A 17,748-nucleotide genomic window follows, 5' to 3' on the forward strand; every position below is an offset into this window, starting at 1 on the left:
AAACTAGTATTATTAAATTGTGACTATATAAACGTCTACAAAATATTATTAAATTGTGACTATACTAACGTCTACAAAATATTATTATTATAATCTGAGCTATTTTTTATTCTCAGATTTCAACGATCATTTAAATTTGAAATATTTAGACATATATATTTAATTAAATATAGGTGTGCATAAAATTTATTATTTTACTTTATAAATTCGTGATCTTGCGAAGGGAGATATTATATAATTTAAGTAATATGATTTACTTAACACTCCTTCCATTGATCACAAATTTATAACATAAAATAATGTGTGCTCCCATATATATTTAAACTTATGGAATGTTATATTGCTAACTCAATATTTAACTGTTAATTATAATTAAATAATAGTCATTAGATATTTAAATCAAGAGCCTAGATCATTAGTCTCGAAGTGTTAATATGATCAACAAAAAATGTCAATAAGGTATTAAGGTCAATTTACAATAAATTAGTTGTAACTAACTTTTGAATAATGGAGTATCCCATAACTTTAAAACGTATATAACTTTCTCGATATAAATTATTTTTTCGCACAACATATATCAAATTATAGATAATTTCATAAGGATTCTAATGAGATCCCACTTACATATGTTCTGATGTCAAAATTTGAAAAAAATAATCAAAATTTTCATAAATTTCGTTAACAGCTTTATATCAATACACGACACATATTATGTCAATACAATGCTTTTACAATGTCAATATGAAATTGTATTGATAAAGTCATGTCTTTGTGTTGATGTATTTCATATACTGTATTAATATTGTGTTATAAATCCTAAATTTGATAGTTGATATTATCTTTTTAATATTAAAAAATAAAAAATGAAACTACACATGGCAAAGTGTAGATCATAAGATTTCTAAAATCCTAGTATGATATTAATTTAGTTGTAGTTAGCAATTAAACGATGAGTTAGCAATTGATTACTCTCCTCTATGTCTAAATATTTTAAATTTAAGCTCATAAAACAATGATCTTTGCAATATGAGAATGAAAAGTATCTCAAATTATAATTATATATTGTAGACTAGGGGGGAGTGTTATATTGCTAACTCATAACTTAATTGATAACTACAATTAAAAATAGTTATTAGATATTCAAATTATGGGCTTAGATCATTAATCCCTAAATGTCAATACGATCAACGAAAAACGTCAATAAGGCCATAGGATTAATTCCAAAAAATATCAATAGGGGTATTAATGTCAATTAACTACATGTTTAGTTATAACTAACTTTTAAAAGAAATCTCAAAACTTTAAATTCATATAACATATATCAAATTAAAGATAATTTCATAAGAATTTCAACGATATCATACATGCATATGTTGCGACGTCAAAATTTGAAAAAAAATTCAAAATTTTTAAATTTTTTCGTACAAGCAGAAATGTCAACATACTATATAAAATATGTCAATATAATACATGTAAAATGTGAATATAAGCAATGGGTTAACATTCTTAAAGCATTGTGTTGACATTCACAAAGCATTGAGTTGATATTTTCGGAACACTATATTCACATTTCATCCAAAACCCTAATTTGGAATTTTTTTTTTCTTTTTCGATTTAATTAAAAGAAACAAAAATTACATGTGGCAAATTGTAGATAACACTTTTTTTAAAATCCTATGGCCTTAATAGTTAACAATTAAATGATGAGTTAACAATTGATCACTCCTCTTGTAGACTATAGTACTTTAGTGTCAATTACAGTGTTGTACGAAGTAATATTACAAATAAATCTCTCACATTACATACCATTTTTTATCTGTACAGATTAAACCCAAACAATGCGAGTAAATTTTTGAAACTCAACACGAGTAAAAAAAATTATTCCTTTCAATCTCTTAAACATAAGACTAATTTACCATTTTTGGGTTCGTCCATTAAATTAGACTAATTGTAAATAAGAGAACTTTTTCTGTTTGGTCATTTATAACTGTAAATTTTTAATTAAGAAGTTTATATTTTACTTAAATTTAAAAATTTGAAATAATTAATAATTAAATCAATACCAGTGTAAATATTCCAAAATCACTTTACTATTTTATTTATTATCTATTTTCTATTTAATCACATAAATTTCTTTAAAGGTAAATTGCTGAAAAAGCTAATACTCCATAATTTTTTTGTCAATCACACAACATTAAAAAATTACTACTTTGATAATTTTATCAATTATCTCATAGCTAAAAAATTCAGCTTCCTATGCGTTGTCGTTTTGTTATTATCTATAGTCCATTTTGGCAATTTTTTCTATTATAGTGTTGAAAGATAGATTAATTAATATGATAAGAAAAATTGCTAAAAAGTTTTATACATTAAAAATAAGACGCTTAGCATGCTCAGATATCTAGATGTCAAAATTAAGGAATTTGAACATAAACTAATTAAACTTTGTAATCAACCCGATGGTACTCCATGAATAATCGTGTATTAGAGTTAAGGCTCAATCCAGCCCAAAACTCGTAGATTGACCCAATACAACCCAGCAAAAAATTATTCCCTCCGTCTCATAAAAGATGTTTCATTTTTCTTTTTAATTTGTCCCACTAAAGATGTCACATTTTCATTTATGGTAAAAGTTCTCTCTCACATTAATATAAATATTACTCCCTCCGTCCACAAACAATAGATCTATTGTTGCTCGACACGGGTTTTGATGTAGAATTAGTAAAGTAAAAGAGATGAGGAGAAAAATTATGTAAAGTAAAAGAGATAGGGAGAAAAAGTGAGTAAAGTATGAGAGAGGGAAGAAAAAGTGGGAAAAGTATGAGAGATAAACTTTCCATTTTTAGAAAGTGATCTATTTTTTGTGGACGTCCCAAAATGGCAAAAGTGATCTATATTTTGTGGATGGAGAGAGTATATCTTTTCTTTCCACTTAACTCACAAAACAAAACCTCCTAAAATCACGTGTCATCCCACAAGTGTGACATCTTTTGCGGGACGAAAGAAGTATAAGATTAGGGTTGTAATTTGATCGCAACCCAAATATGAAATTGGGTTTTTTCGAGTCAGCTTGTTTGAATTGTTGGGTTACTGTGGCTGGCCCAGTCGGATTACGGGTCAATCCATCAGGTTATGTATTAGAGCATCCCCGTCCATGCTCTTGCCAAAGAGTATGGATGTGGGCCCTGACCCACTTTTATTAATTTTTTACTCCTGCTCTTTGTCAAGAACATAACACCCACATCTATGCTCTTCCGCAAGAACAAGTTCAAAGTCCCACCATTGTATTATTTAATTTAAATACTTCTATTACTAAAAACATTTTCACAACATTAAATGCATTAATAATACGCAAAATACTACTTGTGCTATGTACATGCCTTACATTTTTACAAATAAATTTTTTTTATAAATAATTGGAACAAAATATAAAAAAAACTAACAAATATATAAAACACCTAACTTATCATGTAGTAGAAGCCAAATATTAAGCTCTGTGGGTGGATTCTCCAGCACGTGAATGTTTTTGTGCACCATATAAGCATAATGTGATAAATAATCAGTAGCAAAGTTCCCTTTGATGTGCACATGTCACAGCATGACCAAGTTAAAATTTTGAAGCATTTTGCGGATTCTCAATACTATGGCTCGACAATTAGTACAGATTTCAAAGTGTCCCAAAATCATGGCAATATCTACTTAACTATCGCTCTCTACTTCCAAAACTTGCACCCCCAATCGGCTGGGGTTTGGTGCCCCTTGCACTGCGGAAGTCATGCATAAACAAATAAATCATGCGTATAAATTTAGTTGACCGATTATGGGATCAATTAATCACATATTAAACAATCAATTGCATGTTAGAACACATATAAATGTCAAATAAGGAATCAAAATCCTAATTCATGAATTTCTACGATTTAGAATTACCGATTTGATTTTCCAAAGAATCGCCGATTGCTTGCGCATTCTCTACATGAAGTTCTTCATACTCAACCACGAACCTTCTATCCGTTTTTCGAACTCTAATTATGACCTTTGGGTGGACAATGCTTGTCACAATCGAATGGACTTGACTAGATAGAAGATAGAACTTCAGTTCTAGAGAACTGGAAATTTCACCCACTCCCGGGAAGAGAGGGGAACGAATTTTAATAATTAAAATGGATTAAAATCATCTTTCTAGTCTCCTTTTATATAGAGTTATAATGGGTCTGATTAGAGATCCATGGAGGTTGGACTTAGCCAAACATGTTGGTCTTTTACTAATTACATTCAGCCTCAATTTAAAACAAGCCCAACAGAATATTATTATCAGCCAATACATTAAAATAATCTTGACTGACCCTCCAATCCCAAATTACGAGTAGGTCATTACCTCTTTAATTTATTATTTCTCGTGTTTAAGATATAAATATTCATTAATTAAATTAAGTCTGCTATTTGACTTTCTTTAATTAATACAATAGTTTTTCCCAAGAGTTGTCTAGTTCAAAATTTTTATTTATTATTCTGGAATAAATTTCAACTGGTCGAGTTTCTTAACAATAAAATCTTTTTCGAACACCTCTTTAGAATATTATCGAGTTGGACTCACCCAACACACAATTCTGGGTCAGTTTTACTTAAGTAAGGAATAGATAAAGAGATTAAAAAGAGTTTTATATCCGTATCAGCTTGCAATATAGGAGACTCGCAACGGTTAGCCTGATGGGGTGTTGGCCCGTCCCGCTGGGAGGGGACAACGTCAGACTATCGTTGCAGACTATCGTTGCAGGTCACTCATTCCGGTGGGCCACTTGCTTTGAGGGGTAGAGCCCAATATATTGGGACGATGCACCGGGGGGTACGTGGCGCCATCCAGGGATGGCCACTAGTCGCCCCGCGAGTGAACGTCCTTTTAGTTGTTGGAATTTTTTATTTTATTTTAAATTGGAAAATTTTGAAAAATATTAAATAACAACAAAATTTTCTTACTTCCCCAAATATTGCCATTTTATTATTTTAATTTTTATATTTTAACCTTCAATTAATTCCAAAATCAAATAATAACCCTTTCACATAAAAAAATTTATCTCACTCATTTTTCTCTCTAAAAATATTTATTTGATTTCTCAATACAAGTATGGTAAATTCAGAGGAAATCGCTCAGTCGATTGCGAAAGCGAAGCGAGAACAAGAGTATTACCAATAATATTAGGATAATTTTGCTGTAAGCAGAGTGACAACCTTGTAATTTTAAGATTTCAATTATGAAATTTAAATTTTATCAATAAAATATTGTTTTTATAATTTAAATATAAAAATAAATTATTAAGATCATGTAAAGGGAACTAATTAAAAAATAAATAATTGCATATATTATCTCTTTGGGTAGTGATATAATGAAAACCATATATCTAATCAAACTCAAAACTTTAATCCTAGCCACTAATTATTACAAATCAACGCTTATTATGTTTCCAGATTAAAATTTCAATAACTTTTGTGAATCATTTAATTATAGAATAATTGTGTAATCCCGATTTTGTCATTCTCTCTTCTTCCACTATTCACACTAATTAAACCGTTTCAATTACTCCCCCTCATTCCAACTTTTCGTCTTTTAGTCGTTCTCACTCCATTTCGTCGAAAAAATTGCTGGAATTTTGCGGTGAAATTGCGTTGATTCTTTGTTGATTCTAAAATTTGTGTTTATTTTATGAAAATTTTTTGTTGAATTTGTGTTGAATCGATCGTGTTGTATTTTTGTTGAATTCTGAAATCTGTGTTGATTTTTTTGCGCTGAAATTTCGTTGATTCTTTTATTCTGCTGATGTTGAATACTTTGTTGAAATCATATTGATTCAAAAATATGTGTTCATTTTTTGTAGATTTTTTGTTAAATTTGTGTTGAATCGATCATGATGCTTTTTTGTTGAATTCTGAAATCTGTGTAGATTTTTTGCGCTGAAATTTTAATGATTCTTTTATTCTGCTGCTGGTATTTTTTGCATTTATTCTTTTGATCTGCCGATGTTGAATATTTTGTTGAAATTGTATTGATTCAAAAATATGTGTTCATTTTTTGTAGATTTTTTTGTTGAATTTGTGTTGAATCGTTCGTGTTGCTTTTTTGTTGAATTCTGAAATCTGTGTTGAGTTTTTGCTTTGAAATTTTAATGATTCTTTTGTTCTATTGTTGGTGATTTTTTGCGTTGAAATTTTGTTGATTCTTTTGTTTTGCTGATGTTTATTATTTTGTTGAAATCGCATTGATTCTATGTTGATTCTAAAAATCTGTGTTGATTTTTTGTAGATTTTGTGTCCATTGTTTTAATCGTGCTGAATCACTTCTGGAATGATTAGACTGATACACAAAGCAGCCAAATGTCAACAGAGAATGAAAAAAATGGACTCGTACAACAGCTATATATATCAATATAGAATCAACAAAAATGCCAATAGAATTGCAACGTAGAATCAATCGTAGCTTACAAATGTCAACATAGGATCAGCCATGTGATGCAATGCAACACATCAACAAAAATTCCAATAATTTCAACACAGGTTCAACGGCAAAACAAGCACAATCTGAATAACAAATTGCGTTCACAATCGACTCAACTTAGGAATGAAAATCACAAATCTGGAAATGAAAAACCTTTGGTGTTAAGATCCTTTTAAAGATGTGAATATTTTCGGTTTTGGAAGGTGGGAGAGAAATTAGAAATGCAAGAACCGTTCAGAAACTTAACTTACAAAAATACCATCCGTTGACAAAATACAAGCTCTTGTTGATATGAAAATTCTACGCAATATTAACTACAATTCTATTGTAATTAATGGATAGAATTAAAGTTTTGAGTTTGTATTAAATATAGGAATGTCAATTGGGCTAATCCGCTCGGGTTCGGGCCAATCCACTTGGGTTGTCGGGCTATTATAATTTTTCGGTTTATAAATTTTCAGCCCTAATCCTAAATCTTCGGGTTTCGAGCTAACCCACGGGCTATTCGGATCAATAGTAATCTTATATGTTACTTTCTATCAAATCCAATATTCTAAATTATAAAAAAGCATATTGTCGCAAATAGTAAAATATTATCAAAGTGATCAAGAGAAAGAAAACAATAGTAATTGAAAATTGAAACGAAATGGATAAAAAAACATATTGTTTAATTAATAGCACACATGAATCTAACTACAATTAAATGGAAATCATGCATTTCGTGTAACCCTAACTTTCAATTTGAGAGAGAAGACATAATTACCTTATATTCTTCATATCAATGTTGTATTTAATATTGATATTACCAAATATACTTCATATAAGTATATAATCCAAAATTTTAATTATATTTTTACATTAAATGCTCAACCCGTGGACTAACCCGTAACCCACCCGGGCCAGCCTGCATAACCTGCCTACCCGAACGGGTTAGCCCGTGTAGCCCGCTTCTGAATATGGGTTGCGATTTTCCGGCCCTAACTCTGCAATTTTACAGTTAATTCGGGTCGATCCATGAATTTCGGGCTAGATCGGCATCACTAATTAAATATATGATTTGCATTTGATCACATCCCTATTATCTCTTAAATAAAGGGATTGAAGTAAAAAAGTCAGGCTATCAATAGTTAAAAGACTGGATAACTAAAAGATAAGCTTGCATATGAGCTTATTAGAGCATCCACAGCGCGGCTCATCGCCAGCTCGATCTCGTCCCGGCGAGACGAGACGGCGGTGAGACCGCGTTGCAAAACGCATCTCGTCCCGCAGAGATGGGATATGTCGTCGCACGTCGCGCGCGGAAGGGGAACGGGACGAGCTGTCTCTCCACGTGCCAGCGCCACGTGGCGCGCGCTGGCCCGGCGAGAGGGCGTCGTTTTTTGACGTCATAAATTTTTTTTTTTAAATTATATTTTTCGAAATAAAAAAAATAAATAATTTTTTTTTAAACGATCATATGACCGTTCGAATGGTCAAATTTTTTTTTCTTTTTTTATCTATAAATACTTCCTTCATCTTTCATTCTCCATTCTACACACTAACACTCATCTATTCTTCTCTCAAATATCTTCTCTCTTTTCTCTCCAATTTTTGAAAAAATGTCTGGCGACGGAAATTTCGGCGGCTCCAGCGGGTTCGACTTGAACGTGTTTGGCGATTGGCCGAGCATGTACAATATTTTGGGTACTACGGGTACCGGTTCGTCGCTGGGCACCCAAGGCTCGATGATGCCGGTGGCGCACCAAACACCACATTTTGATGTGGATGTGATACGCTCGGATTTTGCACTATTTTAAGACCACTATTTGGTCCGTTTTTTATGTCAAACTCACTCTACACATCCATTATTTGCATATTTTGTCTATTTTGGTATTTTGACGTGTTTTATGAGAAATGTGCATAATTAAGCCAAAAAAGGGGGTTAAAACGCAAAGTCTGGAAATCTGGAGTCAGACGGCGACCAGCGACCGCCGCGAAGGTGTACGGCGACCGCCGGCGCCCGGCGGGCAGAGCAATGCAGCGGTCCGCCTCGGAAAAATACGCTTGGAAGAGAAGTCTCGCTGGGCAACCGCTGGAAGTCTTGCGGTGGTCCGCCGCCGGAGAAACAGACTCTCTGGACTCCAACGTGGAGACCGCCGGCCAAGGTACGGCGGCCCGCCGGAGAAAGGCGGCGAATCCAAGATGCCCTTGATTTGCTCCAAGATTTACCATATTTTGAAGATCTTTTCCTTCTACAACATGGAATGACTTTCCCCTATAAATAATACCTCAAGCTTCATCAAAAAGAGAAATCTTCTACTTGCAAAATAATTCATAGAGATCAAAAGCTAGAGTACTTCACTTGTGTAAGGAGTTGGAGAAGGATTTCAAGAACATCAAGAACGACAAGGATTCAACCTACGGGTTTTATTTGCTTTAGTTTTATGTTCAAATTGTTTTCGCTTCAATCTATGTGTTTAGCTTATTTCATTATGTGTAACTAAACTTATAGGATTCTAGGGATGTGTTAGTAACGACTTTGGTTATACAATTCCTTTTTCTAATTAATATCCGTTTTATTTTTACTTTGTTTCTTCCCTAAGTAAATTTGATGCTGCATGATTGAGTGACACAATTGTGTATGATTTAATATAACTTGCTTCATAATTGTGAGAGAGTTCTAGCGAGTTAGATCCACTTAGTAGACGCTACAGTTAGCTTCCCTTAAAACGACACTGTTAATTGAGAGTGAGGACTTTTCAAGGGTCTTAGGAACTATTTGGAGTTACGTGTTAGGATTGACAACTCTAATCTTGTAATCAACATTTGCATCGCACGAGCATAAGCTAGGCGACTCGTCTATCAAAGTAATAACTGTGCTAAGGTATTTTAGTTTGGAATTTGTATAACCATAACTGTGAACGCACATCCCTGGGATTCCCTTATCTCTATCGATTGTCTTTGTGTTTTGCTTGCATTTAGTTGTTAATTTTTTTCAAATATTTCCTGTTTTCAAAAGTTTTCAAAATCTCTTGATCTTCCAGATAGTAATTGAGTTGATAGACACTTTGTGTTTGCCTTCCCCGTGTTCGATATCCCGGTACTGACCTTTACCCATACTATATATACTTTGTATACTTGCAGATTTATTTAGTGCTAAAAAATATGCACCAGGATGCATACTATCGTCCCTCCCAGAGGTACGGGCAATCGCCGGGATTATCCCAAATTCTGGAGAATTTTCCGGATGAACGCACTCTGGGATACTGGCCGATAGGTGGAGGCTCCGCCAGGCTCGACGTCAATGCCGAGGAGACGAGGAGGAAGAGGGCAATGACGAGGTTCTGGTAGACGTAGGCCGTCATCCATACAGCCGCCAGGAGACGTTGGCTCTGTACGACGCTTGGGTCACCGTCTCGTACGATCCTGTCGTCGGGAATCTACAAACCCGCTTGTGTTTCTGGGAAAAAGTCACCGAACTTTACAACGCGAAAAAGCCGAAGGGGACCCACCGCCGCAACGTGAAGATGCTCCGCGGTCATTGGGACCGATGCGACAAAGATGTCAAAAATTTTGCGCGATATACAGGGAAGAAGCGATGAATTACCAAAGTGGAGCCAGTGGAGCCGACATTCTGAGAGCGGCGTTGCAGGTCTTTAAACACGACACCGGTAAAGATTTCAAGCATGTCGATGTTTGTCGCAAGTCCACCACCTTGAAAGGTGGGCTGGCGGTGTCCAGTCGGGCTCGAGCTCGAGCTTGAAACGCACGAAGCACACGACGAGTGGCCAATACTCGTCTAGTGGGGGCGGCTCAGGAAACATCTCACAAGAGGTTGAGGGCACGCCAACCGATGATGCAGGGGGCTCTTCCGGTTCGACGTCGACCGCAAGGGACCAAGGCGGCGAAGGCGGCTAGAGCGACGGGGAGGGGGAGGGGCCGCGGTGAATCAAGCCAGGCGGGCTCGGGCACGGGCACGGGCTCGAACACCCTAATGTCCATGTACCTGCTCGCCACGGTGGCTGACACTTCAAAAATGACGCCTCCCCAATATGAAGCCCATTTGGACGACATTGAGCATATGAGAGCTCAACTTGGTATTCGGTCTCGATCTAACTTGGATGCACCGCCACCGACTTCGGGGATGATTCGCCGGCAGAGTAGTTTCTATAATTTAATTTAGGGTATTTTAAATTATGTATTTTTATTTTTTTAGTATTTTAATTATATATATATTTTTTTAGGATTTTAAATTATGTATTTTTTTAATTTTTTTGGCTTTTAAATTGTAATTTTTATTTTATTTAATGAAGTGTGTTTTTATTAATTGAATTTATTAGAATTAAAAATAAAAAATGAAATTGAATGAACAGTTAAGGGATGAAATGGTTAAGAGATGGAAGGATGCCGATATTGTCTTTTAGTTAATAGATGAGATGAAAAGTAGAGTGAGTCAATAAATAATTAACGGTTGAAATGATTAATGAATCAATGTGGATGGCCTTAATAGTTAAAATTTTAAAATGACGGTATGAAATATGAATGTTTTAGAAGAGATCTACACCACGCCAAAAAAAAAGAATTAAAAATAGAGAGAGGCAAACAAAATCCCAACTACAACAGCATCGACGGAGATTCCAATGCCGGAAACGTACTTGGATTCCTCCGCCGCATTTCCAAATTAATCCATCACGCATTCCTCCTCGATCCCTAATCACAATGATTCACCGATGCATTTCCAAGGCGCCTCCGCCTCCCTTACCAATCTCCAGACCCAAAACCCTCACCAAGTCCACCATCCGCTGTCAATTGGAGCAGAAAGCGCCGCCGCTCCCCTACACGGGGCGGGACCCCAATGTGAAGAAGCCGGGTTGGCTGAGGCAGAAGGCGCCTCAGGGGGAAAAGTACGACGAGGTCAAGGAATCGCTGTCGAGGCTCAAGCTCAACACTGTATGTGAGGAGGCGCAGTGCCCTAATATTGGGGAGTGCTGGAACGGCGGCAGCGACGGCATCTCCACCGCCACCATCATGTTGCTCGGCGACACCTGCACTAGGGGCTGCCGTTTCTGTGCTGTGAAGACGAGTAGGAACCCGTCGCCGCCCGATCCTATGGAGCCCTATAATACTGCCAAGGCTATTGCCAGTTGGGGGTAATTCATGCTCTTCGCTTTTCCCGTTTCCAATTTACTGTGTGAATTCAGCTATGCTGCTTCATGTTTGATAATCGCTCCTTTCAGTTTGATTGTTTTACAAATTTTGTTGCAAAAGGCCAATATATTAGAGGAGTTCTGGTTGGCAATAGAGCAATTGCATGAATTCATCTTTTGTGATGTGAGTTCCATGTGTAAAAGGTAGCATAGCATATTATCAGTTTCAAAGAAGGGAGAAGAATGTATAGGAATTTGTATTTGAGTTGGATGCTAATGTGAAACTACTTTAACAAGCCCAGCGAATCGTGTGAATTGTGGGCCTTACACATGAATTTTTTTTTGGTTACTCTCCACTTGTTTGCTTTTTTAGTAGTGCAATTAGTCAGGGACTCTAATGTGATTCGGATTGATTTGGGAGCGTATAAGCCTGGATGGACTTTGTATAACTAAGTGTGTGCATGAGAAAAGGTTGCATATCGATTGTGTTAATTGTTATTAAGTAGGAGATTTGTTACTCTCTGCCACGACTTTGCCAAATCTTGGGTGCTTATGCTATTGTATAATCTATTCATTGAAGGCAATAATGAAATGAATCCATCAACCTCTTCTTCCTTGGTGTATGGAGAACTTACTTGGTGCCAGCAATATATAGGGAATGATATATATTTAACCAGTAGCAATATCTTGAATGACCTAAAAGTTGGAACCGGAAGGAATCAGCTTTTTGGACATTTTTAGTTGAACAAAATGATTAAGTAATTGTGTTAGTTCCTTTATTTAGTAAAAAGGTAAAGTATGTTTTTCTTCTGCTATGACTGCAACAAACAATGAATCTTACTATCTCAAAGAGACTTAGCATGTATCACAGGCTGACCATAGCGTACGCAGTACTGGGGCCATGGAGAGATATGTTTTTAGATCTTGAATTGAAAAACCTCCTTTTGTTTTATTTTAATACATAAGCATATATAATCAGATGTATATGTAGTTAAGGGTTACTTAGAGTTGTACACGGCATCCCTAATTTCAGTTGCCTTGCTTTTATTTTCCAGTGTAGATTATATTGTCCTCACCAGCGTGGACCGAGATGATATACCTGATGGTGGAAGTGGCCATTTTGCTGAAACAGTGAAAGCAATGAAGGTTTGTTATGTGTCTTTAGTAGAATTAAATCTCGTAGGAACCAAGTGTTACAATGGTTGCTTCATAGGTGCATATGTGTATATTTGATAACACCCATGGAAAAGTCTAGTACTTGTAACACGCATGGAAAAGTCTAGTACTTGTCTTTGTAGTTAGCATTCAGTTCATGTGAAGATGACCACTCTTGAGTAAATCTAACATGGAGCTAACTTTTTTTGGCAGGCACTTAGTCCTGAAATCATGGTTGAGTGTTTAACATCAGATTTTCGAGGTGATCTAGAGGCTGTATCCACGCTTGTTCACTCAGGATTAGATGTGTTTGCTCACAATGTTGAAACTGTGAAACGACTGCAGCGGATAGTAAGGGATCCTAGGGCTGGGTAAGTGACTTTGTCTTGGTATTATTTTAAAAATTTCAGAGAATCCTTGTCAGTTCATGATTGAGAGGAAACTTGGTGATTTCGTAAACATATTTATTGAAGCTGCTAAGTCCTTGGTTGAGTAGCTGGCATTTGAAGTTATCAAGCCAATATGTCTAGGAAGTACCTGTGTGCACTAAGCATATACGGAGTATTTAATTTCAGTTGTATTTCTCTTGCAAGAATGAAATTATAAAGAGTCTTCAGTCTTTTAATGCATTTGCCTCAACTTCTTGTTCCATTTATTTTTCTCTGTTCTCTTGTTTCTCCTTTCCTTCCCTCTGCCTACCGGTGCTTTGGAATCTTTTGAGCGCTGTGCGCTTCTCTCGTAAAGCATAGCTCACCCAATTAAATATCCCATAGTGAAAACTTATCACCTTTTGAAATATCTCACAGGTGTACCTTCCATTTGTTAACCCGATGAAGAACCCTTTCCACCATCTTTCGACTTATTTTCAAGAAACTAAGTTCAACATTGAAACAAAAACCCAAGTAGTTTCTTTTTATTAAAGTAATACTGATGGTAAAGTAGTACTTTGACACATTTTTTTATATTAGTAATATATATTTGGTCAAATGTTACAGATATGAGCAAAGTTTATCAGTTTTGAAACACGCAAAGCTCGACAAGGAAGGGATGATAACAAAATCATCTCTTATGTTAGGACTTGGTGAAAGTGATGATGAATTGAAGGAAGCAATGGCTGATTTAAGGGCGATTGATGTTGACATTTTGACTCTAGGACAATACTTACAGGTGAGCAGAGCTAATGAGCTGTCCATGATAGTACTTCTCAGAGATGATAAAATGAAACTTTTCCGTTTGTTTTATCTATAATGATATGGAGTTGCAATTCATTTATCTGATTCAAGTAAAAAGCTCCCGAGTTCTATTAAGTCGCCCTAAGAAATAAATAACCCCAGAACTCTTAATTTGATGGTGCTTGTTTAGCCGATTATCCCTGTAGTCATTTGTCATACAACTAGTTTCTTCAAACGGAAGCACATACGCAAGAACTAACACCAAATTGCAATCTGTTTCATGCAGCCTACTCCATTACATCTTACAGTCAAGGAGTATGTTACCCCAGAAAAATTTGCTTTCTGGAAAGATTATGGAGAGTCAATTGGTTTCCGTTATGTTGCCAGTGGACCCTTGGTAAACTACATTTTTATCCTCATTTTCGTTGGAGAATATTCATTTTTCTGTTTCTGCTCATGCTGAAACTTCCATCAAGATACTTGTCTGTGTATCTTATTCATTAGAAAGTACCAATTGTTATTTTCTTTATACTGGCACTAGAGCAAATTTTGAAGCAAGTAGTATCAGTTTAACATTCTTGTTCGTGTTCTAGGTTCGATCATCGTACAGGGCGGGAGAGCTGTTTATCAAGACTATGGTAAAGGAGAAGACCAAAAATGGATCTGCGTAACCTACCAACACATTGTAGGACCTCAATTCTTTGGCTGCCAATTATAGATAAGCTTTGTATTGTAGCGCTAGCAATTCCAATTCATAATTTGAGTATGTAATCACATGGATCCCAAAATTTTTGATGCAGATATTGTTTATTGTTATTTATGAATTTTTATTGGGTCCCGGGTGAAATGATAAATTGCTAACAAAGAACTAGTACACGGAATGGATTGAAATTGGAATTGGAATTGGAATTGGAATTGGAATTAATTAGAACTGAAATTCTACGAAATTGAATTAGAAGGAGGAATTGAATTAGATGAGCTCAGATTCAATTCCAAATCCTTTGTTTGGTATAAATTATACCGTATAGTTAAAGAGTTGGTATGGAATTGTATTATATTCCAATTCCTTTGTTTGGTAACTCAAATGAAAGATTCGGAATTGAATTAGAATTCAAGTCAAAATTCAAAAATTTTTAAATAACCACTTTTTAAAATTAAATATATTTTTTAAATTTTAAAAGTAAATCGTTTATCCTTTTTCTCATGCTCTAAAATTCATTTTTTTCATTAATTATAATTATACCAGAAAAGCAAATATTATACTATAATATTATAAAATAATTAAGTAATGATAATTAATTTTTATTATCAACATACAAAATAGTTATAAACATATAATCCCAATGCTCAGCATTTAGATTCTAGATTAATTTTTAATATAATTTTTTTAAACAATTTCTAGCACATTCAAGATGTATTGGGGATATTGCAAGCACATTCAAGTTGCTCGGAAACCATGGCGAACTTATGAAGGGGTTTTGGGGATCCATGGAACCCATACTAATTTCAAATTTTACCCATTATATATATACTAATACCATTTATATATTCACTTGCTAGCTAGCTTCTAGGTCTAGCAACTTTAGACCATGTTCAATTCCTTACAAGCTTAGTTGGGCTTTTTTATTATTTCAATTTCTATTTTTTCTGTTTTTTTATGATGTTTTTATATTTCTTTCATCTTTTATATATGAAAAATTCATATTTTATACTTCCTCCGTTCCATAAAAATATGACCAATGAATATGGCACGGGAATTAAGACAAAATTATTAAACTAAGAGAGATGAGGAGAATGATAATTAAAGTAGTGTTAGTTGACAGTGAGACCTACATTATTAAATTAATTAACTTTTTAAAATGGAATGCACATATTTTTATGGGACAAATGAAAATGAAAAGTGCACATATGTTTATGGGATGGAGGCAGTAGTATTTTATTAATTAACTTATGAAAAAATTTATTCTATAATTTCAATTTTTCTTTTAGCTATTTTTTGTGATGTTTTTATTTTTTATTTCTCTACAACTATTATACACCAAATTTTCATGTTAATTCCAAAAAATTTCATAATTAATAATATTAAATATATACATATCTCTAGTCTATATATCATTTAATTATTTTTATCTTACTATTCATCTCCCTCGTATCGTAATAATGTCGCAACTTTCGGCTATGCCGACATTAAAAAATACCTTGAAATTGTTACCATGAGATTGATCTCCCAATTACAAAATCATGTGTCTGTCACTGCTCGGAAAACGTTGGTGGATATTCTTCATGTATTAATTTATTTAAAAATATATTGTTTAAATTACTCGGAAATTTCCTAGCACATTTTTACTGTGCTCGAAAAATTACTCGCAATTGCCAAGAGCATCCATAGTAGGCCTGCTTATTCGGCCGGTTCCGGTTCTAACCGGACCGTTTGACCGGTTAACCGGTTTTAAATTTTCGTAAATTCTAGAACCGGAACCGGAATCGATCGGTTCTGGTTTGGAACCGGCCGGTTAAGAACCGGTCGATTCCGGTTCCGAACCGGAACCGATTTGTAATTTTAATCCGAATGTATTTATTATTTTAAATAGTTCAATACTAAAAAAATAAGAATCCAACATCTAGAAATATAACAAATAATACCTAAAAATTCAAATATACACACAAAAAATACAAACCAACAATACAATAATATTTATATATTGATAAGAGTGATGCCAAGTGTAGTAGGTCGGACTAGTTTATGTTAGCAATTTTTTAATACAAAAATAGGAGTTCTAAACTTTAGCAATTTTTTAAAAAAATGAGTTTAAAATTGAATTCAATTTTCCCTTTTTTGGATAAACAAATATTCATTGGAATTTCCAATACTAATTGATCTTGTTATGACTTTTTTGTTTATAACGGAACAGTTAATAAATTATTTACAAACAGGTTAAAATCGTATGTTAAATGAATTGTTACAGAAATTTGTTCCTATAAAGTTACATTTTAATCATATGAAATGATATTGTATTTGTATAAGTTCTTTTGGAAATTAAAAACAAATTTATGATGTCCTACTCATTGTAGTTAGTTCATAAAAAATGGATTGAGGGAAATAATTGTACATTCAAAATATCACAGTTTAAACATTTTAAATACTTCAGAAAACAGAGCTCGCAAATCTAACATTGTTTAAATCTAAAAATCACTCAATGTTTCAAAATATTTTACGTTAATTCAAAATTAACTCAATTATATTAGATTTATTAGTATATTAAATTATAAAAAAAATAAAATTAAATTATAATCCGGTTACCGGTCCGGAACCGGAACCCGTTTTATTTAAAAAGTTGGAACCGGTACTGGAACCCGAACCAAATTTCCCGGTTCCGGTTCTTTAATTAACCGGCCGATTTCGGTTTCGATTTCGGTTAACCGAGAATCGGAGAACCGTTTAAGCATCCCTAATCCATAATACGTTGACAGTGCTCAGAATGTGCACAATTTCTATAATATTTTGACTATTAGACTCATGTGCTCAGAAAGTGCTAGGTAAACAATGGTTTTTTTTAACAGTGTTCCTATAGTAGATTCAGCTAAAGTTGCACTTTCAAGATTTCTTTCTTAATCTATAGAATATAGCTATTGAAAATATCAATACTAAAATATAGGGGAGTGATCAATGGCTAACTAATTAGTATTTTTCACTATTTATTGAGATTGAATTTAACTTTATTTACAATTTTAAAAACTAAAGGTAGAGATTTTGTTTGATTTTTTTAAGGGGATAAGCATTAGAATATTACCCTAAAATCAAACT

At 34.1% G+C, this 17,748-nt stretch overlaps 1 protein-coding gene across 1 annotated transcript; it reads left to right on the plus strand.

Moving 5' to 3' along the window:
- The first annotated feature begins 11,020 nt into the window (after positions 1-11,020).
- LOC125218769 (lipoyl synthase, chloroplastic-like) lies at positions 11,021-14,767 on the plus strand. Its single transcript, XM_048120525.1, has 6 exons — positions 11,021-11,619; positions 12,672-12,762; positions 12,985-13,142; positions 13,767-13,938; positions 14,230-14,340; positions 14,537-14,767. The coding sequence occupies exons 1-6, from the start codon at positions 11,189-11,191 to the stop codon at positions 14,612-14,614; spliced, it is 1,041 nt and encodes a 346-aa protein (XP_047976482.1). The 5' UTR covers positions 11,021-11,188; the 3' UTR covers positions 14,615-14,767.
- Positions 14,768-17,748: the final 2,981 nt, after the last annotated feature.

Source organism: Salvia hispanica, chromosome 4 (assembly GCF_023119035.1).
Source record: "Salvia hispanica cultivar TCC Black 2014 chromosome 4, UniMelb_Shisp_WGS_1.0, whole genome shotgun sequence".
Classification (NCBI taxonomy): Eukaryota; Viridiplantae; Streptophyta; class Magnoliopsida; order Lamiales; family Lamiaceae; genus Salvia; species Salvia hispanica.